The 22506-nt window shown below is 39.9% G+C and overlaps 3 protein-coding genes across 5 annotated transcripts; 2 read left to right on the plus strand and 1 right to left on the minus strand.

The window, feature by feature from the left end:
- The first annotated feature begins 755 nt into the window (after positions 1–755).
- mecr (mitochondrial trans-2-enoyl-CoA reductase) lies at positions 756–7854 on the plus strand. Of its 2 annotated transcripts, none has more exons than XM_037784834.1 (10): positions 756–1085; positions 4026–4123; positions 4289–4420; positions 4510–4653; positions 5650–5752; positions 5919–6021; positions 6177–6250; positions 6345–6405; positions 6500–6572; positions 6979–7854. In XM_037784834.1, the coding sequence occupies exons 1-10, from the start codon at positions 895–897 to the stop codon at positions 7140–7142; spliced, it is 1143 nt and encodes a 380-aa protein (XP_037640762.1). In that variant the 5' UTR covers positions 756–894; the 3' UTR covers positions 7143–7854. The 2 variants fall into 2 exon arrangements, with proteins under 2 accessions (XP_037640762.1, XP_037640763.1); XM_037784835.1 differs by lacking the exon at positions 756–1085 and adding an exon at positions 2622–2753 and having other exon boundaries at positions 6979–7851.
- A 147-nt stretch (positions 7855–8001) lies between these two features.
- On the minus strand, positions 8002–12598 carry smpdl3b (sphingomyelin phosphodiesterase acid like 3B). The gene is made up of 8 exons (XM_037784833.1): positions 12492–12598; positions 12182–12395; positions 11365–11462; positions 10578–10721; positions 10284–10453; positions 9764–9944; positions 8798–8931; positions 8002–8437 (listed from the first exon to the last, which is right to left on the minus strand). Exons 1-8 carry the CDS (start codon positions 12550–12552, stop codon positions 8075–8077), a joined length of 1365 nt encoding a protein of 454 aa, XP_037640761.1. The 5' UTR covers positions 12553–12598; the 3' UTR covers positions 8002–8074.
- On the plus strand, positions 12459–22394 carry rpa2 (replication protein A2). Of its 2 annotated transcripts, none has more exons than XM_037784836.1 (9): positions 12459–12608; positions 14530–14624; positions 15473–15574; positions 17252–17365; positions 18227–18301; positions 18536–18646; positions 19364–19504; positions 20636–20730; positions 21916–22394. In XM_037784836.1, exons 1-9 carry the CDS (start codon positions 12551–12553, stop codon positions 22001–22003), a joined length of 879 nt encoding a protein of 292 aa, XP_037640764.1. In that variant the 5' UTR covers positions 12459–12550; the 3' UTR covers positions 22004–22394. The 2 variants fall into 2 exon arrangements, with proteins under 2 accessions (XP_037640764.1, XP_037640765.1); XM_037784837.1 differs by lacking the exon at positions 12459–12608 and adding an exon at positions 14202–14365.
- Positions 22395–22506: the final 112 nt, after the last annotated feature.

A 22506-nucleotide genomic window follows, 5' to 3' on the forward strand; every position in this document is an offset into this window, starting at 1 on the left:
ACTGTTAAAAATGAATAGTGCAGGGTAACTCCAGTAGCTTAGTCTATGAAAGTGCACTGTGTGCATTGTTATCTGTCCTGCAGACTGTCCTCCTCTTCACCCCCCCTCCCTTCCCACGCTGTCAACTAGTTTACATGAAGTGAAATACCAAAGAAAACCAATTCCTCTTTTTTTCTCTGCGTGATAACCCCTGAAACCCCAAGTAACCTACTGTACTAGTGATCAGGAGGGCCAGCTCTGTCCTGGGATGCCCCCTCGACACAGTGGAGGTCTTGGGAGACAGGAGGATGATGGCTAAGCTGTCATACATGATGGAGAATGACTCCCACACTTACACACCAAAAACTGACAATAACTGCACTATACTGTATAATGACATGTGCAATATCATTATCATTATTACTACTACGGTGTAATTCACACTGTGCAATATTTTCAGGTGGAATTTCATTTCATTCTCACTGTGCAATATCATTTTCCACTTGTGCAATTTTGTTAATAGTTTGTTTATTGTCAATACTGTATATACTTCTCCTATTTTTATACTTCCTTCTATTTAAATGGTTCATATTTTGTTACACTTTGTTTAGGTCTTTTTTTTCTTTACTGTGTTAGCTGATTCATCTTGTTTTTTTTGCACTATCCCCTTTGCTGCTGTACACTGCACATTTCCTGCAAATAAAGGAATATCTTATCTTATCTTATCTTATAGCAGTGAATTATCTGGTTTATCCACCAGGGGAGCTGTTCTCTGTTTATATTCTCAATGACACACAACCTCAAATCCAACATGGCTGCACAGTGAGAGGAATGCAAAACTCACAGTACAAATGACAAATAGTATTGCATAGTGGGGTTATTTTTTAGAGTTGAAAGTGAACTCTCTGAGTCTCGATGTTGCTGCCTCTTAGCACAGTCTGTTTAAGAAGCAGAACAAGCTTCACTGCTGCTCTTTTAACATGCTCAAGACACAGAGCTAATACTAATGCTGAGGTGTCTCTCTTCAGTCATTCTGCTGGACTTGCAGCACAGACATGCAAAGCTCTTCTGTTCAGAAGACACGGAGACCCTTCTCAAGTCGTTCAGTAAGTAAAGCTCGGGGCACACATACAGCGTCAGGAGCGCGTGGCGGCTGCGTGATACACACGTCAGGTATTCACACCAGCTGCGTGTCTGCTGCTGCTGTCAGCTCTTTCTTTCTACATACAGTTTGCCTTTCATAATGGCCATTTCATTTCATTATAAATGTCATTAGGGCCCGAGCACGAAAGTGCCAGGACCCAACGGTGTCCTGGCACGAAGTGCAAGGAACCTATTGTTTTTGTCGGTATTATTATTTTTCTGCTGCAAGAACGCGTTTTTGACGACCTTAGCCATCCCCAAAACTCACCAAAATTGGAACATGCGTCGGGAGTGGCGAAAATTGCAATGTTCTGTAGTGATTGGGAACGGGCGTCGCCAGCGGGCTCTATAGCGCCCCCTAACGCGTCGAAATCTAAAGTTGATCCGATATTCATGAAATTTGGTATGCATATCCCACTCATCATTTGAAACATATTCCTCATTGGATTTCATTAGCTTCGCCCACCCAGAAGTCGGCCATATTGGATTTCATGTCATTTTTAGCGTTTTATAGGCCGCGTACTTTAACGAACTCCTCCTACAGATTTGATCTGATCGACTTGAAATTTGGTCAGGACCATCTTAAGACCTTGAAGATGAAAAGTTATTAAAATGATGAGTGTTCACTTAACGACCGGACCGTAGCGTGGCGGCCATTTTGAGCCATTCGCCATGAAACAGGCAGTTATTGTAACTCAACTGTACATAGTCCGATCTGCCCCAAATCTCTCAGGTATGATGGTGGTCCAGTACTGATGACATGTATATGAAAAATTATACTCATAGCCCCGCCCCAAGACGTTAGCCCCGCCCCCTTTCATAACTCATGATCCGTTTGTAGTACAGTCTTGTGGGAGGTGTCATATCACTCAGCAGAGAGTGCCTGTTTCATTGGTGAAGGTTATCCCCGCCCCCTACACATTAGCCACGCCCCCCTTCTAACTCGTGAACCGCTTGTCGTAGAGCCTTGCAGCAGGCGTCGTGGCGCTCGTCAGAGTTTCGGCTTCACGGTGCCCGGCCGCGTCGGTCGGCGGCCCGCCAGCATCCCCGACGCGCAAGTAGGGGCGAGGGCCCGTTCATCGCTGCTTGCAGCTTTAATTTATATTCATTTTAGACAGAGAAAGGTTAAGAAACATGTGGTAATTAGTAAATAATAGTAATAATCCACAAATACTATATTCTTTAATTTCACTCTCCAAGCTGTGTGGTCTAGAACATTATCCGGCACATATTTCAGAATAAAAGCCTTGTGTTAACAAATGAAGGAATTCTGTCCACAGAAAAAAACGCTTGAGGGCTTTTATTTTTAAATTAAAGCAGGAAGTGTTGATTTAAAATTAAGTCTTTCCTTTTTTCATCTCCCTAACATATTCTACAGATAGACATAGAAACTGTAGTAAAGTCTTGCTGGTATGATGTCCATATACAGTCAATAGATCACCTTCACCGTCTGTTGTTGCTGTGAGAGGCAGCTGAGACGCACATGGCTTGGATCAAAAATAGGCGAGACCTCTATTCTATTAAAGAGACGCAGCTGAGACACTCGTCTCACACGCGTGAGACGTTAGAGGAGCCTCTCATGCGGGCAGTGTGGTTGCTCTAACCTGTTAACACGAAATAAAAAACAACAGGTAATGCAGCCGCCACGCGCTCCTGACGTTGTATGTGTGTCCACGCTGTAAAAGCCTATCTAAGTAAACCTATATTTTATTCGTTCCTGTGACCCATGTAAATGCAATAGCTATTTAATATTTTGCTAAAGATGCTCTTTAACGGAGGTACGGTGGTTATAACCAGATGTACACTTGCCAAAACAACCAGTTAAGTCTTCATTCTTGAAGTCTTTTCTCTTGTAAAATTAAAAAAATACAGTTTGAAAACACTTTTAATTAAGTATAAATGTCACGTTTTTCTTTCCCTGTCCAAGTCAAGGCCTATAGAAGGAGGCTGGGTCATGTGTCATCAATACGTCATAGCTACGGGAGTTCCACACATGCGCCGTAAAATCTGGTCTGCACTTGTCGGAATTGAGCCAATCGCAACATAGGACCACAGCTACAGTTACTCTGCGCATGCTTTATACCCCGCTCCCATGTCCGCCCGTGTCCCAACCTCCTTCCATAGGCCTTGGTCCAAATAAGTGCGACTTCTTCGAAATATTGTGATGTACCAAGCCGTACTGGGCTCATTACTGCCCCCCTCACATAGCATATTGTCTACAATATGATTTAGGCTTTATCTGAAATGTTTTCAACAATATTTTAAGTTAAATTAAAATGAGTAGAGATTTTTTTTTGTATGCTGGTGTCATGGTCTGGAATGAACTGCCTCGTTGAATTAATAGTGGCTGTTATATTCTTCCTGAATAGAATGTGGATTAGGGCTTCAACTAACAATCATTATCATTATCAATGAATTTGTTGATTAATTGTCTAAAAATATCAGAAAAAGAGGAAACAATGTCCATAAAAATTCCCACAGCCTAAAATGTCATATTCAATTGCTTGTTTTGTCCAACCAATAGTGTAAAACCCAGTGCCAATTAATTTACAGTAACAGACAAACATCAAATTCATCTAATTATGATAATCGATTAATCAGTTTGAGTCATTTTTAAGAAAAAAAAAGTAAAAATTCTCTGATTCCAGCTTCTTAAATGTGAATATTTTCTGGCGTCTTTACTCCTCTGACATTAAACTGAATATCTTTGAGGACAAAACAAGACATTTTATGGACCAAACAACTAATTGATTAATCAAGAAAATAATCAACAGATTAATCGACAATGACCATAATTGTCAGTGGCAGCCCTGCTGTATTTCATACATTAAAATGCTGCCACCAAACCAAAAGCAATATGGAGTATACCTGCTTTTTAATATGTGAGTTCTTTTGGTTGCCAGGTTGGAGGATGTAGACCTGCCCCCCATAGGTGCAAAGGATGTCCTTGTTAAAATGCTGGCCGCGCCAATCAACCCATCTGACATCAACATGATTCAAGGTACCTGGTTGGTTGGTTACCTCTACACCAAACAGCAGCACCCATACAGTAGCTTCATTTGAAAGCAGCTCTACCAACAGGAACAACATAGTCAAGAAATAAATACAGTATTTATTTTTGTAAGGTATGAAGATCAGTTGTTTATCTGACTGTTTTTTTCATCAGGTACTTATGCTATCCTGCCTGACCTCCCAGCTGTTGGGGGCAACGAGGGAGTGGCCCAGGTCGTAGAGGTAGGCGGCCACGTGAAGTCCCTCAAAAAAGGGGATTGGGTCATTCCAAAAGATGCTGGTCTAGGTAAAAAAACAAAACAGCTTGAATTACATGAATGAGTCTACGTGATCACAACTTGAGCTCTTAAGAGTTTTGTGCCTTTTTGTGAACAGGGACGTGGAGGACAGAGGCCGTGCTAGCAGAGAACAGTGTCATCTCGCTGCCGAATGACATTCCCTTGTTATCTGCTGCCACACTGGGGGTCAATCCCTGCACTGCCTTCAGGATGCTCTCCGACTTTGAAGATCTCAAACCAGGTAAACATTTCCACACACAGGGTCATAACATTATTTTTCTTTCATAGAGAAAGAAGCTGATAGATTACACATACAGGGGCAGACATAGTTGGAGTCCCTTTATTTTACTAATATTTGTGGTTCAAAAAGGAAATATTGGTTGAATTGGTTTTTTTTAGCAACCAGATTGACGAAACCATCAGCCATGGATGGATTACTGAACAAGCCTACTGGGCACAGGCCTAGGTGTCAGGGGTCCCCCCTTGCTTTCACATACAAAATGTCACTCAATGAGACATGTACCAGCCAGGAAGAGACTCAACATGACCACAAAGAGACACAAAACAACTACAAAGAGACACAAAATGGCCCCAAAGAGACACAAAACAACTAAAAAGAGAAGCAAAACAGCTGCAGAGACACAAAATGACCACAAAGAGACGCAAAACAACTACAAAGAGACACAACATTATCATTATGAGACACAAAACAACTACAAAGAGACGCATAATAGCTTCAAAGAGACACAAAATGATCACAAAGAGTCCCAAAAGAACTACAAAGAGACACAAAATGGCCCCAAAGAGACACAAAACAACTAAAAAGAGAAGCAAAACAGCTGCAGAGACACAAAATGACCACAAAGAGACGCAAAACAACTACAAAGAGACACAACATTATCATTATGAGACACAAAACAACTACAAAGAGACGCAAAACAACTACAAAGAGACACAACATTAACATTATGAGACACAAATCAACTACAAAGAGACACAAATGACTACAGAGAGACACAAAACAACTACAAGGAGACACAAAACAACAATAAAAAGAGGCTAAACAACTACAAAGTATGTGTCTTGGTGATGGTGGGGCCTTTTGCATGTCCGTGCCCAGGGGCCCATTGTCTCATAATCCGCCCCTGCCATCAGCCCCCTGGTTGCAGAAACTCAAAACATGAAATGCTGTGAAGTAGTTTTAGCCATCATGTGACATGTTTCTCTCAATCTGCAGGTGATTCTGTGATCCAGAACGCAGCCAACAGTGGAGTTGGACAGGCTGTAATACAGATTGCTGCTGCGAGGGGAATAAACACTATCAATGTCATCAGAGACAGGTGAACTCAAGTCTGTTCAGGAAACTTTTCAGTCCTAATCATTGGCTCGGGTAATCAGTCCACCTGAGATAATGGGGTCTTTTGTCCAAGGGTAACCGAGAGAGTTTTTTCTCTGCTAGAATTTATGACTGTAATGAACTTCTTCATTGTTTCTTCCTTTTTTAAGGCCAGAGTTCACAGAGCTCAGTGATAGGCTGAAGGCCATGGGAGGAACTCATGTGATCAAAGAAGAGGAACTGAGGCGGCCCGAGATGAAGGAACTGTTCAAGGTCTGAAGACATCTTAAAAGATATGATCACGTGGGATAAACACAGTCCTAAATAGAGATGGGATGAAATAGGATTTTATTATATACTATTTATTAAATTTCTCACATCGTCCCATGCCTAGTCCTAATGTAATTATGTTTTTTCTTTTTCAAAAGACCTGTCCGAAGCCTAAACTGGCACTGAATGGAGTCGGAGGCAAGAGCGCAACAGAACTGCTCCGTCATCTACGGTGAGGATGCTGAATCATTTTTGTTGTCATGATCTAATACCTAAAACTCAGGAGAAAATCTGATAATAAATGCAATAATTCCCATGTAATCCAGGTTTGGAGGATCTATGGTGACGTATGGAGGGATGTCCAAACAGCCAGTTATTGTGCCTGTGGTGAGATGAAACCTCCTACGGCCTCCCAGATTTAACATTACACTTCACAGAGACACTTTTCTTTCAGTACGCTTAAAAAACTTTTTCTCTCCAGAGTGCTCTTATTTTCAAGGACGTGAAGGTTCGGGGCTTTTGGGTCACACAGTGGAAGAGAGATCACTCAAGAGGTGAGAAGGCATGGAGTTTCCTTTTTCATCAAATAGGTATCTTAAAGGTACAATTGATAACATTCAGCCGCTATGTTGCATTCTGCCTCCCTGTTCCATTGCATTCACTTCACAACAAGTTGTTGCCAGACACTTACCGTCAATCTCAGCTATTTATCTGTTTTTTTCCACACTAACTGATGACCCAGAGATACCACATGACACAAACGTTGTTTTACTATTGGCTCTTAAGCCTTGTTAGAAGTAGGACTGAGAAGTTGGGTGATGATTGTATATATATCTACATGTCAGGAGGACTACAGTGTATTTTGTATAATGAAAAAAATCACAATAAAGACAAGTCTAAAAAAAATAATAAGTCTCTTAAAATGAATTTAATGAAAACTTCTGCTAACTTTGTCCTTAGATGGAAGGGCATTCAGGGCCATGCTGGATGAACTGTGCCGCCTCATCCAGCAGGGAAAGCTGACAGCTCCTGGCTGCACAGAGGTGAGCCTCCGAGACTACAGCACAGCTCTGGACACAGCTATGCAGCCTTTCACCTCAGCTAAACAGGTCTTGATCATGTGAACTAAACACTATGTTGTCCTGACCAGAGTGTAATCCCAGGACTTCCACATTATTGTCGGTTTGTCAATCAAATACGCTGCTCAAGCACATACTCAATAAATGCGTCTTCACTGTCATAACGAGAGTGTAACCCCAGGACTGCGACATTATTGTCGATTTGTCAATCAAATACACTGCTCAAGCACATACTCAATAAATGTGTCTTCACAGCAGGCTCAAAGTCCAGGATCTGTAACGTTATGACATTTTGAGTTCCCCTTAAGTCTGCTGACGGTAATTAAAAAGTCATTCAATCTTTATATAGAGATATGGGATAACAGGAAGTATTATAGAGCGCAGATAATGCAGCTTTATCTGATATGTCAAGACTTGTTTCTAAGTTATATGGGCATGAGTAAGAGCAATTGATAATCAATCAACAGATTTACTGTTGCAATAATGTTGCATTGATTCTTGCTGCTAAAATAATGTTCAACCAATCGACAACTGTTTGAGCCTTTTCTGGTTTTATTAAAAAGGTAAAGTTTGACAGGAAAGCTTTGGGGAAAGAAACATTTGACAAAAGTCTGGATTTGATCGAGAACATCACAGTTGAATGATATGTACTTTATCCTTTGGAGCCACATGAATACCACATAGTTTTTTCTATTGACTGGAAGTGAGGTATTCAACCAGCACCAATAAACCAAGGTCAACCGGCCGTACCAAAGATTGCTGAAGCCAAAGGTTGTTTTTTTTCCCCTGCTCAAGTGCATCTATTGCATGACTCACCTACATTATAGATGATTTAAAATATGAAAACACATCCTGTAATGTTAGCTGTTAAATATTTACATGACCACAATTATCTTGAGTTTCAGTTTTTCTGTCCAATGACTCCCTGAAGCTTCAATAATATATTTTAAACATCATCTGTGATGGATAGATTATCATTACCGATTGGCCAGCACCAGACTTACAGCCACGGAAAGGACCGGCAGCAGCCCACCGTAAATGGCAGCTGCTCCTTCTTTCTCCAGACAGTGTTCATACCTCTCAAAGTCTACCTCTCTGGCTGCACATACGTGGTCGACACGGCAGTCACTGTTGCACTCTGTCAGGTCATAGCTGACCGAGTTGAACTCGTAGTACTTCTGTAGGTAGCAGCGGTCACTAGCTATGCGCTCCAGAGCCTGATGCATGGAGGCCGGGGAGGCGTCTGGTACTCTGAAACTCTCTGTGAAGCGATACTCCTTCTCCCAGCGTCCGTTGGCCGCGTTAGCACGCGTCAGGTTCAAATAATGGGTCACTACATCCTGAGTGAGTTCAAGAGTTCAAGCAAAACAAGTTTGAGTTTCCCTTTTATTTGTCATGTGCAGGTTAACACAGTTTCAGTGGTACAATGAAATGTAGAGGATGAGAGAACGGGTCAGCTCAGCACTAAAAACAATATGTCAGATAAGATAAAATAACAATAAGTGTGAGTTAAAAAAGTGATGACATCAATCAAAAGAAATATAGTACTGTATACAGATGAAAATGAGGATTGTGTGTGAAAGCAAGTGACAGTATCTCCAACAGTATTGCACAAATGTAATGAGAAAGAGGAGGCTGTATATTGCAACTTAGAAAGGCTCCTAAACGCGTGTGAATGGATACGGACAGCCTTAACTTACTTTGACCAGGAGTGTTTGGGTGTCATATTCAAAGACACGAATCCCAGGGTTGTTTGCTCCATCCACGACGCCAGGAAGTGTTGTTTTCCACGGTGTGACACCTGGGCTGAGGAACATCGTACTGATAGGAGACCCTGTAGAAACAGAAGGATAGTCACCTCAGGTTACCACAGTATTATGTGCCAAAAGGTAAAAGGTAACATCAGGACACTTAAAGGATAACTTTGGTATTTTTCAACCTGGACCCTATTTTTACGTGTCTTTTGTGTCTAAGTGACTAACGGGAACAACAATTCTTGAAATTGGTCCAGTAAACATTAACAACATTATGGAAAGGACCCTACAGATAAATAAAAAAAATTTCTTGACCTTGATCCGGTCTGTCAGAGAAGCCTTAATCTGAAATCTCATGTCGCATCCACATTGTCGAAATCAGCGAAATATTCAGCCATGACATTGAAAATCTTTTAAATAACACTAAGCTACGCTTTCTGTACTCCAACACAACAAACTCTGACAACACTGGTGTCCCTTGGCACTCCTCTCTTCAACTCTCACTCACATTTCCACTGTCGTCTCTTCCGGCAACAAGTCACATGACACATTTACAAACGGAAAGCGAAAGGTAAGAAAAAGGTTTTATTTCTCTGTATGGTCCATAATGTTGTCAGACGCTTATAATAATATGAGCCTGTCAGTGGCAAAAACAATAATTTTTAGTGAACGTAAAATGACGGTACCAGGTTGCCCCCAATGATTACATTACAGCTCGTTTAGCGGCTGGAGGCTGCTGCGTTCTCCCTCAGTACTGGACCAATTTCCAGGTTGAAAAATACCAAAGTTATCTTTTAATGTGAGAGTCGCTGTGCATCATAGTCAAGAAATTAAAGAGTACAAAATAAAGACACAAACCCAACACAGTGCAAAACAAGGAAAAGCAATAGTATTCCAACAGTCTGACCTTACCCTCTGAGTCGTAGAACATTCGGAAGCTGTCGGTATGATGATGACCAAAGAACTGTCCATATATGACTGAATGATGCTTCTGAATTAAATCCACGTATAGCTTGTTGAATGTAGACGTGAACCACGGCTTACTTCTCTTCTTCTCAAAGAAACCCGGGGGAACGTGGCCAATGATGTACACCTGGTAGAGAAACCGATTTAGAGTTATCAAAAATTAACTGTTTTTATTCACAGTAGACAGACTTCTACTATTTTAATGTATTCATCTTTTTGCTAGAGCACCATTAATTTCAGTGAGTGTCTGGCTGTGAAAGTTGACCTTTTCCATGAGATAATTATTAATACAGGGGATGTAAACTGAAAGTATTCTTCCTGTTAACCCTGGTAATCAGCGTTAAAAAGAGGAATGAGTTAGTCATTACTCGTTGAATGTTCTATTAATCTCTAAGCAGTAATTCAAACATGACATTAAGTTCAATTTAACCCCTATTGCGATGCACAGATAGACAAGATGCTTTGCCTTTTCTTTGTTGTTGGCGGCCTCTGTGAGGACCTGGTCCGCCCAGCTAAACTGGCCCGCTGGGTCGTCCATGTCCTGGGTCACCTTGTTCTGGTCATAGTAGAGATTAGTGTTGAGGACCAGCATCCTGAAACCTGTTCGATTCAGCAGCTTTTCTGTGTAATAACCACCTACGTAAAGAAAAATATTGCAGAAAATGCGTGACACAATTTGGCGTATGCCTTCAAATTCCAAAGCGATTGTGTTAATATCAAAAGAATGAATGTCAACGCATCACAGGAGACTCTTATCAACCTTTTTGAAATGTTCCTTGGGACTCTGGATCCAACCAGTCTTGCCACATCTCTGCTGTTCGGGTATAGATGTTGTTCGGGCCTCCAGGAAGCTGGCTCTTAGGGTGGTAGTCATGGTTACCCAGGGCAGAGTACACTTTAGTGTCTAAGGAAGGTTTAATCAATAACATGAGTTTATCAAGACTACAACAAATGTTGATCTCCGATGTTTTCTCCCTTAAAGGTCCTATATCGTGCTCATTTTCAGGTTCATACTTGTATTTTGTGTTTCTACTAGAACATGTTTACATGCAGTAATGTTAAAAAAAAACTTTATTTTCCTCATACTGTCTGCCCGAATATGCCTGTATTTACCGTCTGTCTAAAACGCTCCGTTTTAGTGCATTTCGAAGGAATTGCAACAGGATTGCGTTGCTAGGCAACAGCTTTGGTCCATGTGTACTTCCTGTCTGCTGATGACATTCCCAGTTTATTTCCTGTTGCAGTGCACATACACTGCAACAGGAAATAAACTGGGACACTTTTAGTATGTTTATGTTTAAAACTGCTTAAAGGGTCTAAATATTGTATATTTGTGACATCACAAATGGACAGAAATCCCGACAGCTTGTTTCAAATGCAGAGTTTCTGAATACGGGCTGTGTATATTTCCCTGTGGATTGAGTGTTTTGATACTTTCACAGTATTTAGTTATTTAGCGTGCTTTATAATAAAAATACATGAAAATCTCACTTTTTTATAATATGTCCCCTTTAAATACACATGATGTCTCTTGACCTCACACTTACTTGGAAAGACCTGATTTATAATGTGGGTGAGGTTGCTGATAATGTTGAGCACGGCTTCTTCTCCCAGATCCTCATTGGGTACATGTGGTGTGTCATCTCTGAGCAGCAAAACAATACATAGATAGTTTCAGGATTAAATGCTGATTGGGGAAAGTGATTTTTCGGTCACCACAGTTAGAGAGGGTTCACTGATGTCTGAATATAATTTACAAATGGAGCTATGGCAATATTCTTTCAGTGGATCAATTCACACAATATGTGTTCCTTCCTATGCATATCTCGTAAAAACATTATAAAGCTGTACAAGCATTTCTCTCTCTAGAGATGGACTTGGGACTCAACAAGCCACCAGGATTCATAAAAAAACGTTACAATCAACCTACACTGTAAACAATTGCTGTTAATTTACAGCAGGATTTCAACAGTATTAACCTGTTATTGCTAAAAACAGTGCTTTACTGTTAATACAATACTGTCTGTAACCTGCTAAGTCTATTCATCTAGTCAAAAAATAATGTTTATTAAAATGTATGTAAAAAACACAACCTAAATGGTGCATTAAAACAAATCAGTCAGATAATGTAAAAGAAAGGTGAAAAACAGCTATTTAATGTATCTTTTAACAGTAAATTAACTGTAAAATACTGTGAAATTAATAAAAAAAAAAAACAGTTCAAACTGTATTTTTCATTAACAGTACAAAGCTGTAAATTTCAGCGACAGTATAATAATGTTAATTTTACAGTAACATAAAGGCAACCCTGCTGCCAGTTCTTTACTGTTATTTTACTGGGGAAATTCTTAACAGTGTACCTACCCTGTCCATACGATGAAGTCTGGATCTGGCAGAATATCCTTCATGGCATACACAGAGGAGTTTATAAGGAGCCATGGAGAGTCACAAGCATAGGCTCCAAATCTCCCAGCATTGGCTGCAGGTCGTTTGCCACTTGATGCACATACCAGTTCAGGATCATCGCTCAGTTTGTATGTCGGGTCCCAGTGCAGATCTGTGATGTGCCAGAAGTTCCCTGGATAAAAAACATGCGTAATTACGCACACCAAGTTGTCCCTGTACTATAATTAGGTGTTATTCAAGAAGCATTTAATATAACAAGACTACTTACCTGACAGTGCAACAACCTCTTTGACAAGCAGACAAGATAGGAGCAACCTTACTGAGGACATGTTGAACCCTTGGAAGAAAACAAACGTCCGACAAAAGTCAAGAGCGCGTTTAAGAGGTAAGTCTATAAAAGCAAGATAAGATACAGCTGTTCATGACGCGTCTTTGGCCTGAAGGTGGTCCATTATAGCTACTGATTTTTCTGCATTAGGCTACACTTTATATTTTGTTCCCTCTATTGTTCAATTTTTAAATTTAAGATAAGATAAGATATTACTTTATTAGTCCTGCAGTGGGGAAATTTGCAGTGTACAGCAGCAAAGGGGATAGTGCAAAAAAACAAGATGCATCAGATAACACAGTAAAAAAAAAAAAAAAAAAAAGAGCTAAACAAAGTTTAACAAAATATGATCCATTTAAATAGAAGGAAGTATAAAAATAGGAGCAGTATATACAGTATTGACAATAAACAGACTATTAACAACATTGCACAAGTGGAAAATGATATTGCACAGTGAGAATGAATGAATGAATGAAATTCCACCTGAAAATATCAGGATATTGTCAGTTGTTTTGTTGTGTAAGTAGTCTACTGGGAGCAGTGCTGGTTGTGGAGTCTGACAGCTGCAGGAAGAAGATTAGACTATCAACCTACCCCTCATAGTCCAGTTTAGACTACACGTGTCATATAGGCGTAATAAATTAGTTCAAACATCAGGGTGTATTTTTCTGAATTAAAAGGAGAAGTAACGGATTTTTGGCAGCAGGCCCAGAATAAACCTACTGTAGTTTCCTAGGCTATAAATACAATATAAATATATCAGCCTACCATGTAGATGCTATGAACCATATAGCCTACTAAAAAGATTGAATTCAGAGATTGAAACAGTGTAATGACTAGACAATATGTATTTATAGGCTCCATATTTGAGAATGCCATGAAAGGGCATCAGATACACTAATCAGGGTACAAACTATTTTTATGTGAGCTAAAGATAAAATCAGTGGGCTAACATTTACAGTTGCCCGCCCTCTTTGGCATGTAAACTTTAATTTTTACAGTAGACCTGTAAGGATTCACAGAACCAATGTTTTTTTTTTTTCAAACGCATGTTTTTATTTATGTTTAATTTTTTGTTAAACTCTAAATAATGTATCATATAATAAGGCAAAACAATGCTGCCTTCAGGTGATGCTTGTACTTCCCGGGGATGTTGTGGAAATTGTTAAACGCTTGAGGATATTATGTCTATCGTTATTTTATAAATATATTATGCAGCCTAACGTTTACTAACTGAAAAAAATATATATATTATCAAGTATTGAGACTTTGAAACTGTGTTGTGTTGGTATCGTTCACACAGACAGCAGTTGCCATGGATGCAGCGATAACCTCTTTGGATATAGTGGTACACGCAGTATGTCCAACAGGACTTGAACGCAGCATAATGTGATTAATAATTTCCCCCGAGTAATGACTGTCAGGCAGACCTTTCTCCAAGGCTGTGTAACCACCCCCAACAAGCTCTATCAATCGAATTGTAGTTAGACGCTTAAAGGTATGGTTAGGGCCATTATTGAGGGTCAGAGCCGCCACAAAGACGGGATTTGTACTCATCCAGAGAGGAAAAACTGCCTGACATCCCAAAACCAGGGCTAATAAACCCTCTCATTTTATCCGTTGGGTAGCAGGTTTCGCGGGACTTCTGCTACGCGCATGCGCAGTATATGAGTTTTGGCGCGCTGGACGACACTAGGAAGTGTATACAGAAGTGTGTGCTGCTGTTTGTCTCTCTGCTCCACAGTGTTAATAACATTACAGATTTAGACTTTATTAAACTTAATTACAAGAAGCCAACATGTGGAACCAGGGTGGTGAGTTTAATGTCCATTCATAAAGTTGGTCAGGTCGGCTTGTTGATGTTGCCTAGCTACGACTAACTGTTAGCTTAGATTAGCTGTTGCCTCTTTGTTGTTGTTGTCTTGTTATAGATGGAGAGAACAAACAGCTCATTATCTAACCTGTTTGCTTGTTTTAGGAGGATACAATGAGTCGAGTGCAGTGGGAGGAGGTTACACTCAGTCTCCAGGAGGCTTTGCATCACCTGCTCTCTCCCAGGGAGGAGAGAAGAAGGTTTGTACTGAAGTCCACTTTCTGTATATAAACCCACTGGACACTTGAAACTGATACAGAGCAACACAATACAGCAACATCCCTTAAGTTGCACATTCATATCCAAAAACAGAATAGGTTAATCAACCTATGTCCACTGTGTCGAGTGGGCATCCAGCTCTGTCCTGGGATGCCCCCTCCACACAGTGGAGGTGGTGGGAGAGAGGAGGATGATGATGACTAAGCTGTCATCCATGATGGAGAATGACTCCTCCTTCAGCTACAGGCTGCTCCACCCAAAGTGTGTGAAGGAGCACTTTCGCAAGTCCTCCCTTCCTGCAGCTGTCAGACTCCACAACCAGCACTGCTCCCAGGAGACCACAACCAGCACTGCTCCCAGTAGACCACAACCAGCACTGCTCCCAGTAGACCACAACCAGCACTGCTCCCAGTAGACCACTCATACACCAAAAAACTGACAATAACCTGATATTTTCAGGTGGAATTTCATTCATTCTCACTGTGCAATATCATTTTCCACTTGTGCAAATTTGTCAATAGTTTGTTTGTTGTCAATACTGTATATACTGCTCCTATTTTTATACTTCCTTCTATGTGGTTCATATTTTGGTTCACTTTTTTTAGCTCTTTTTTTACTGTGTTATCTGATGCATCTTGTTTTTTGCACTATCCCCTTTGCTGCTGTATACTGCAAATTTCCCCACTGCGAGACTAATAAAGGAATATCTTATCTTATCAAAAGCTTAGCCCCTCTTTCCCATTTACACATTTTGTTGACACACCTCTGTGTACTGATGGAAACACTGATTATGTGTGTGTGTGTGTGTGTTTGTGTGTGTGTTTTGCAGAGAACCCGTGCCACACAGATCATCCCCTGCACAGTGTCTCAGATGATGTCTGCCTCCCAGGCTGATGAGGCCTTCAGAGTGGGAGATGTGGAAGTTTCCCAGGTAAGCTGAAGCAATGCAGGGGAATACATGGTGGCAGATAACTGTCAATAGTGTCTAATGGTCCAATTGTATTATGGTTTGAAATTAATGATTAAATAATTATTAATTCCAATCCAAATTTATTTAAAAACAACAAAAGTTGACCAAAGTATTGTACAATTAAACATAAAAACAACACAATAAAACACTAAAACCAACAGGACATTAAAATAATAAAAGCGTTAAGACCATAGGAAAGGAAAAAAGATTAAAATTCTTAACTCTCATGCCGAGCCAAAAGCCAAGGAATAAAAGTGCGTTGTGAGGTTTGATTTAAAAACAGGCAGTTTCGGGGACAGCCGAACACGTGGAGGCAGAGCGTTCCTGAGCTTTGGAGCTGCAACTGCAAAGGCTTGGTCACCCCTGAACTTCGACCTCGGGACAGTCAGAAGCATCTGGTCTTTTGATCTGAGAGTCCTCGACAAAAGATGTGGTTTTAATAGAGAGATAGGTCGGCGCTTGCCCATTTAATGATATATATGTTAATACTAAAATCTTAAAATCAATCCTAAAACGCACAGGGAGCCAGTGAAGTGAAGCCAGAATCGGGGAGATGTGCTCACGTTTACGTGTACCAGTTAAAAGACGATCTGCCACGTTCTGAACGAGCTGCAGGCGAGACAAAGAGTTGCTCTTTTCTTTTCTGTTATCAGATTTTAAGGGGGGTGTGGCAGAATAAAATGTGAGAAAATTGCCTATTTATGTCCAACAAACAGTCCAAAGCTCAAAGATATTCAATATACAATGGTATAAAAACAGAGAAGCAACAAATCCCAGTTTGAAAGCTAGAGCTAGAAAATGTCTGGCATTTTTGTTTGTGAAGTGAAAAAATTGTTGCCGGTAGAGCTGAAATGATTAGTTAATTAATCAGAGTCGAGTGACAGAAAAATAATCTGCAGCTATTTTGGTATTTTATTTCATTGTTTCAATAATTCCTCAAGCTAAAATGTCAAACATTTAAAAATTCCTAGTTTCCCAAATGTGAGTTTTTGTTTTTTTTTGCCATTTGATAGTAAACTGAATATCTTGGGGTTTTGGGCTGTTGGTTGGATTAAAAAGAGCAATTTCAATACATAATTTTGGGTTCTAAGAAAATTTACATTTTAATCTGTCATTTTCTCAATCAATGATTAATCCCCAAAAATAATTGCCAGATCAATCAAGAATGAAAATAATCGCTAGTGGCCTCCTTAGTTGTCGGATTAGTTCTCTGTGGTTCAGTTAATCAACTTCTTGCTTCAACAATAAAATGGACCTACAGTAATCTGTAAGGCACTTTTGTTGATCATTCTGCTTTTATGCAAATGTATTAGTGCTCACAAATTCTCAAAATTAGATTGAGCCTGCAAGTTGCAACCTCCCACTGAAGTTTCTCTCTCTTTGGTCAAAATAGGTGGGTACTTTCCACCCGCTCAACAGTGGGAGTTAACGCCAAAATCACACCAGGCAGCGTCTCGTCGCAATAATAATAGTAATAATAAATTGTTCTGCTTCCGGGAGGCGTATTCATATTCTTGGGGGAAAAAAGATGAATTGTTTGGTGCATCATTGTACTAACTCAAGAAATGATGCACCGAATGCAGCCATTAACATTCTTGATCTCACTGTTGTGATAACAGTTCATGTTCTGTGTCACAGGTTACCATTGTGGGTATCATCAGGAGCACAGACAAATCCATGACCAACATCCAGTACAAGGTCGACGACATGACAACTGCTCCCATGGATGTGAAGCAGTGGGTAGACACAGAGGTCAGTGACGGTGCTTTTATCCTTGCACAAACAATTTAAACATATTCTGCTGTTGTATTAACCTTAGTCACTTGTGAGAGAAGCATGAAGCATTTGTCTGTAAAATATAAAACGCTGACTGATGAATAAAACCCAATACCAAGAGGGCGACAGTCTGGATGGTTTCCTGTTCAGCGGAGGTTATTGGACCATTTTGAGAGTTGGATTATTTTTGGATGTGAGATCATTTGATTGTGTGAGTCATAGTTAACCAGACGACTGTCCTATCATTTCTGGTTTCACTTCTCAACTTTATTATTAAACTGAAGGAGTTTTGGTTCAGTGCAGGCATTAAACACACTACATTTAATCTCAATCTCAATTAACTATGGCCAATCATGCAATTAATAGCAATTAAATATTTTAATTGATTGACAGCCCTTATTTTTATATATTCTTAAAATATACACGAATTCATGAATATGTAGGATATTACTACTGCTGTCTCTTGCCGGTTAATAAAAACAACACATTTGGTCTTTGCAAACGGAAATGATGCAGTCTGCGTGTTTATTTGCGTATAGGGTGGGTGCCAAGTGTGAACTAACGGTTTAAGGCTGTTTACTTGTGATCGAATCACCCAAGAAACATGTTAATGTCAGGTCTGAACAGGGCCTTAGATCAAGACCAAGACCAAATGTAACATGCAATGTTAATTGCCGTGGCAATAATCCCACACTGCCACAAGTATACACTAACATATTCCTGTTGGAAAACTGAACATCGTTTTATTCTTCTTTGTTCAGAAGCTGTAGAATATCTTTGTTTGTTAAACTACTCAAATCAAACCCCTTAGCACCACTGTTGTTTTGGTTTATATAGGACCCCGGTGTGGACAGCACTGTCCTGCCTCCAGGCACATATGTCAAAGTCTCTGGCAATCTGCGCTCCTTTCAGGTGAGTTCACTGTTTTTAAATCCTCTCTACAGTACCCAGAAACAAAGAGGAACTTTAGTTTTATGATCCCTTGGGAGGCCACGTGACATTTAAGTTGCTGGCAGATGAGCTTGTTTCATGAGCAGTTCTCTGAACGTTGTATGTTCCGGTAATGTTATTATTATCTATAGTATATTAGTTCCTCTGTGATTTCAGCTGTTTTAAATTGACCGAATCTTTGTCTTCCTGCCTCAGAACCACAGATCTGTCGTGGCATTCAGCGTCAAGCCCCTGGAGAACATGAATGAAATAACCTCACATATGATGGAGGTTGTTCAAGCGCACATGGCGCTCGGCAAACCTCAGGTTGGTGAGAAATCTAAAGCATAAACCTCAGCACTCTTTAGCCCCTTTCACTCACAGATTCCACCATACCGCTGTAAAGAAGATCACACTGAAGGGAACAGCGGCAGTATAATGCTGCCCCAGTGTGTGATTTTTAGATGGCACGGCAGCAAAAGGGGCGAATCATTAAACGGCGTCGGTGTCTAGTGTGTGCATGCAGAACAGCAAGGCGGAATAACGGCGCAAGATTCGTTCCTTGAACAGGCTGTGTGAAAGGGGCTATAATTGCTGGTTTCAAATGCAAAGTGAGGGAGTCAGGTTGGCTTTCAGGTCTTCTAAATACTACCTATGTTAAAGAATGCCTCGTTTAAGTTAGTATTGAGAAAATCAACCAAGTATGTTAAAGAATGCCTTGTTTGAAATTAGCACTGAGAAATCAACCAAGTATTAACATGCCATCACTTTGAAGATACTGATAAGCTGTCAGAAACACGTCGATGTGAAGCTGAAAAGCACTAAAATAATGTTAGTTGGACGATTATTATCCTAGTAGAGTATACTGGCCCTGGTTTCATCACTGTTGTCATGTAGTACATTTGCTTTTTTTTAGCCTTTCTACCAGGAGTCTAATTTGCTCATGTCAAGTTTCGAAGTATCTATCTTCCTTCTATTTTTGGGGATGTTTTTTGTGATTCCAGGAAATATGTCGCCACATTTTAGTTTTGTTTTCTCTTTCAGTCGGGTGCAGCAGCAGGAGGAGAAGGAGGAACGAGCAGCAACGTCACGCCTCCACCACGACCGGTCACGGAAAGCACGAGAGGGAGCTACGCAGGGGCTCACGACATGGTTAACAACGGTTTAAGCGCAAACCAGAATCAGGTGAGCCTAAATGGCATACTGATATTAGAGTTTTAGAATACATTACTTTTGAGAAAGATTGTCTCCATTGTTATATACAGATAAGCACAGAGCCAGCCAGTGTGTCCTGGATACTGGACACTGTTTGTGCTAATTTATGGACTTTGGACTTTTAAAACTTTTCAACCAATGCAAAAAAAAAAAAAAAGCCATACAATATCAACCCCCTGAATTATTAATGAGACCACAAAAGACCTTCGGTGGAGCTGAGACGGGCCCGGGTGACGTAGCAGAGGAGACAGCTAGCAGCTAGCGACCGTGTACGTCACCTGTCACTCAAAGTGGCCACGCCCTCAATTATGTCTAACTTTACGCCTTAATATAATTTAAACGGGTGAGTTATATATAAATCCACTGCCGTACAGTTGTCAAGAACGGATATATTAGCTATAGAGACTGTAATCATGTTTATTTCTGCTGTAAAGTGTAAAGGCATTTTAACATCAGCCTTAAGTGGTCATTTGAAAAACTGCAATTTCTGGCACTTCCGCATTGGCTTCATTTCTCAGCACCGGAGGTTGATTCAATTCATTCATTTATTATTCTATAGCATCAAATCATAACAGAAGTTTTCTCAAGACACTTTTCATATAGAGCAGGTCTAGACTTTAATCTATAGGTTGCTGTTTGGTTGAAAGGTGTAGACGTTAAGCCCATTTATTAAAGGTCAGGCCTCATTTATTATTGATTTTTGCAAATTAGTGCGCCATGGTATTTTTTGGTTATGACTTATTGGTTGCAAATCTAAGTATAAGTCTAACTTCTCTTTTTTTTTTGGTCTCATGTCTGGATTCAAAGTGCACCTGTTTTCTTTATACCTGCATTCGTGTAGTAACACTCCTCAGCCAATCTACTGGAATTTGTTCTCTCTGTGCGTAATGTGAAAAGAAAGTTCAGAGAAACAAGTTGCACCACACATTGCTTTCGTACTTGCTGCCCTTCCTCAGTAGAACTATGACTTAGATGAGAATAGCTTACTCAGAAAGGTAATTAATGGTTTCACAATGAGATGAGTTGAAGGATGCTTTTTTAATTTGCAGTTTGATGCTGTGTGCATGTTTTTAATATCTATGTCATTGTGTTTCTCACAAGGTGCTGTGCTTGATAAGAGGCTGCCCAGAGCCGCAGGGCATCAGCATTCAGGACCTGAAGCAGAGACTCAACGTCATGAGCATGGCTGTCATAAAGTAAGAGAAGTTCTGCTTTTAAGTTGTAAAGGGATAACCCATAAAATAACATTTACATTTTAGTGTTCTAGTGAATTTGGACAGTAAAGACAGTTACTGTATTGCAACCATCAAAAACATTCTCCCTTAGATGAAAAGCAGAGCATTAAAATAATGATGGTGACTTTTGGGAAATGGCTCATTGACACTGAATTCAAAATATGAATGCAATGTTTTAGTTCTCTTTTACACATAACTCTGAGTCATGTTTATTTACTAACGCTAGCATGACCACAGATGTCGTAAGATTGCCTTCTCTGATGCCATTGGATTGCTTTATCTGTTAAAATCGACCTGTTGCGTGCATGGATGTTGCTGATAAGTGGTAAAGGGAGAGTTTTGCAATACACACTTTGTTTAGAGAATGACTAGCTCTCATGAGCAGCAGAAGATTATGTTAAACCCCCAAAACACTTTCCAAGAATCTCCCCTCTATTGTCAACTATAGGAACCTTGTAGCTGCCATTTTTGTCCAGGTTAAAGAGTAAAGATGACCTGGTTTAAAATGACCAGTGTGGACCAAGGTTGTCAAATTTTTAATTTCCTCATAAAACATAGTTTTGCCGTCAAACCTCTCAAATAGAAGAATTGCATTTTGTTTTGTATTTTTTTTTGTGTGCATTAACTCTAATGACCAAGATTTTATACTATTTTACATCAAAAGTCTTTTTTTATCTCTTGTGAAGCACTACAGTCCTCGTTCTGTATAAAAAAATATATTCTAAAGTTTATCTGTAGCTATTCTGAGGCTTCAGCAGTTAGTCAAATCAAGTGGGTATCATCTAACGCTACAGCCTTTTTAATACTAAATTCCCTCTTTGTTGTCCCTCTGTTACCTCAGACAGCGTCTTGTTTTGAGTCCAAAACCCTGAAATGTTGAATTTACTATAATATAAGACCAAGAAAAGCAACAAATTCTCACATTTGAGAACTTGGAACCATCAAATGTTTGGTATTTTTGCTTGAAAAATAACTTTAAAATGGTACCCAGTTAATCATCTCTCTATCAAAGAGCTACCTCTTCAGTAAAGATAGCAGAAATCAGAAGTCCCAGACTGTTTTAAGTTGAAAAGTTTTATTTGCATTGCTTGAAATTTATATAAAAAGGGCTTCAAAATATTCATATTTCTCTTTGTGCTCTAACAGGCAAGCAGTTGAATTCCTGAGCAACGAAGGCCACATCTTCTCCACCATCGACGAAGATCACTACAAATCAACAGACAACGACGAGTAGACGCCTTCACCTTTTGCCACCAGTTATTTGAGTCCAACCTGATAGAAGTCATTAAATTTCATAACTCAATCTTATCAACTAAATCACAACCTCTCTGCCCCGAGTGACATTCTGTCAATTCATCCTGTGGTCGATGTTAGTTGAAGAACACATGGTTTGGGTGTGACCTTTAGGTTTACACGTCCTGTATTCCTTAGGTTGCTTCTGCTATTTTGCAAGTCCCAAAGGTGTTGCTGTTGAAGAAGCTGTTAGAAATGAATACTGTTGTTCTGTATTTCCCGCCTCCATTGTAAAGCATTTTGTAATTTTAAAAGATTTGGTACATAAGCACTCAGTTTATTTTTGTCTTTGTAACTTACTTTCGCCAAAATTAAAAAGATAATACAAAATACATCTGCCAGGAAATCTTTTATTTCATAATTTACACGTACACTTTTTAAGCGATGTTTTTCTAACTTAATAAGATAGTCTGTTCATTCCCAAAAACTGGATCAGGACACACA

Source organism: Sebastes umbrosus, chromosome 11 (assembly GCF_015220745.1).
Source record: "Sebastes umbrosus isolate fSebUmb1 chromosome 11, fSebUmb1.pri, whole genome shotgun sequence".
Lineage (NCBI taxonomy): Eukaryota > Metazoa > Chordata > Actinopteri > Perciformes > Sebastidae > Sebastes > Sebastes umbrosus.

Excerpts from the sequence above, each read along its gene's own strand:
- mecr (XM_037784834.1), top strand. The coding sequence starts at position 895 with ATGTTGCTGCCTCTTAGCACAGTCTGTTTAAGAAGCAGAACAAGCTTC. Across the intron at positions 6,022-6,176 it reads AGATGAAGGAACTGTTCAAG|ACCTGTCCGAAGCCTAAACT; the intron begins GTCTGAAGACAT and ends CTTTTTCAAAAG. Across the intron at positions 6,251-6,344 it reads GAACTGCTCCGTCATCTACG|GTTTGGAGGATCTATGGTGA; the intron begins GTGAGGATGCTG and ends CATGTAATCCAG.
- rpa2 (XM_037784836.1), top strand. The coding sequence starts at position 12,551 with ATGTTGAACCCTTGGAAGAAAACAAACGTCCGACAAAAGTCAAGAGCG. Across the intron at positions 15,575-17,251 it reads GAGATGTGGAAGTTTCCCAG|GTTACCATTGTGGGTATCAT; the intron begins GTAAGCTGAAGC and ends TCTGTGTCACAG. Across the intron at positions 18,647-19,363 it reads TGGCGCTCGGCAAACCTCAG|TCGGGTGCAGCAGCAGGAGG; the intron begins GTTGGTGAGAAA and ends TTTCTCTTTCAG.
- smpdl3b (XM_037784833.1), bottom strand. The coding sequence starts at position 12,552 with ATGTCCTCAGTAAGGTTGCTCCTATCTTGTCTGCTTGTCAAAGAGGTT. Across the intron at positions 9,945-10,283 it reads CCGCCAACAACAAAGAAAAG|GTGTACATCATTGGCCACGT; the intron begins GCAAAGCATCTT and ends TTTCTCTACCAG. Across the intron at positions 8,438-8,797 it reads CCCAAACACTCCTGGTCAAA|GATGTAGTGACCCATTATTT; the intron begins GTAAGTTAAGGC and ends GAACTCACTCAG.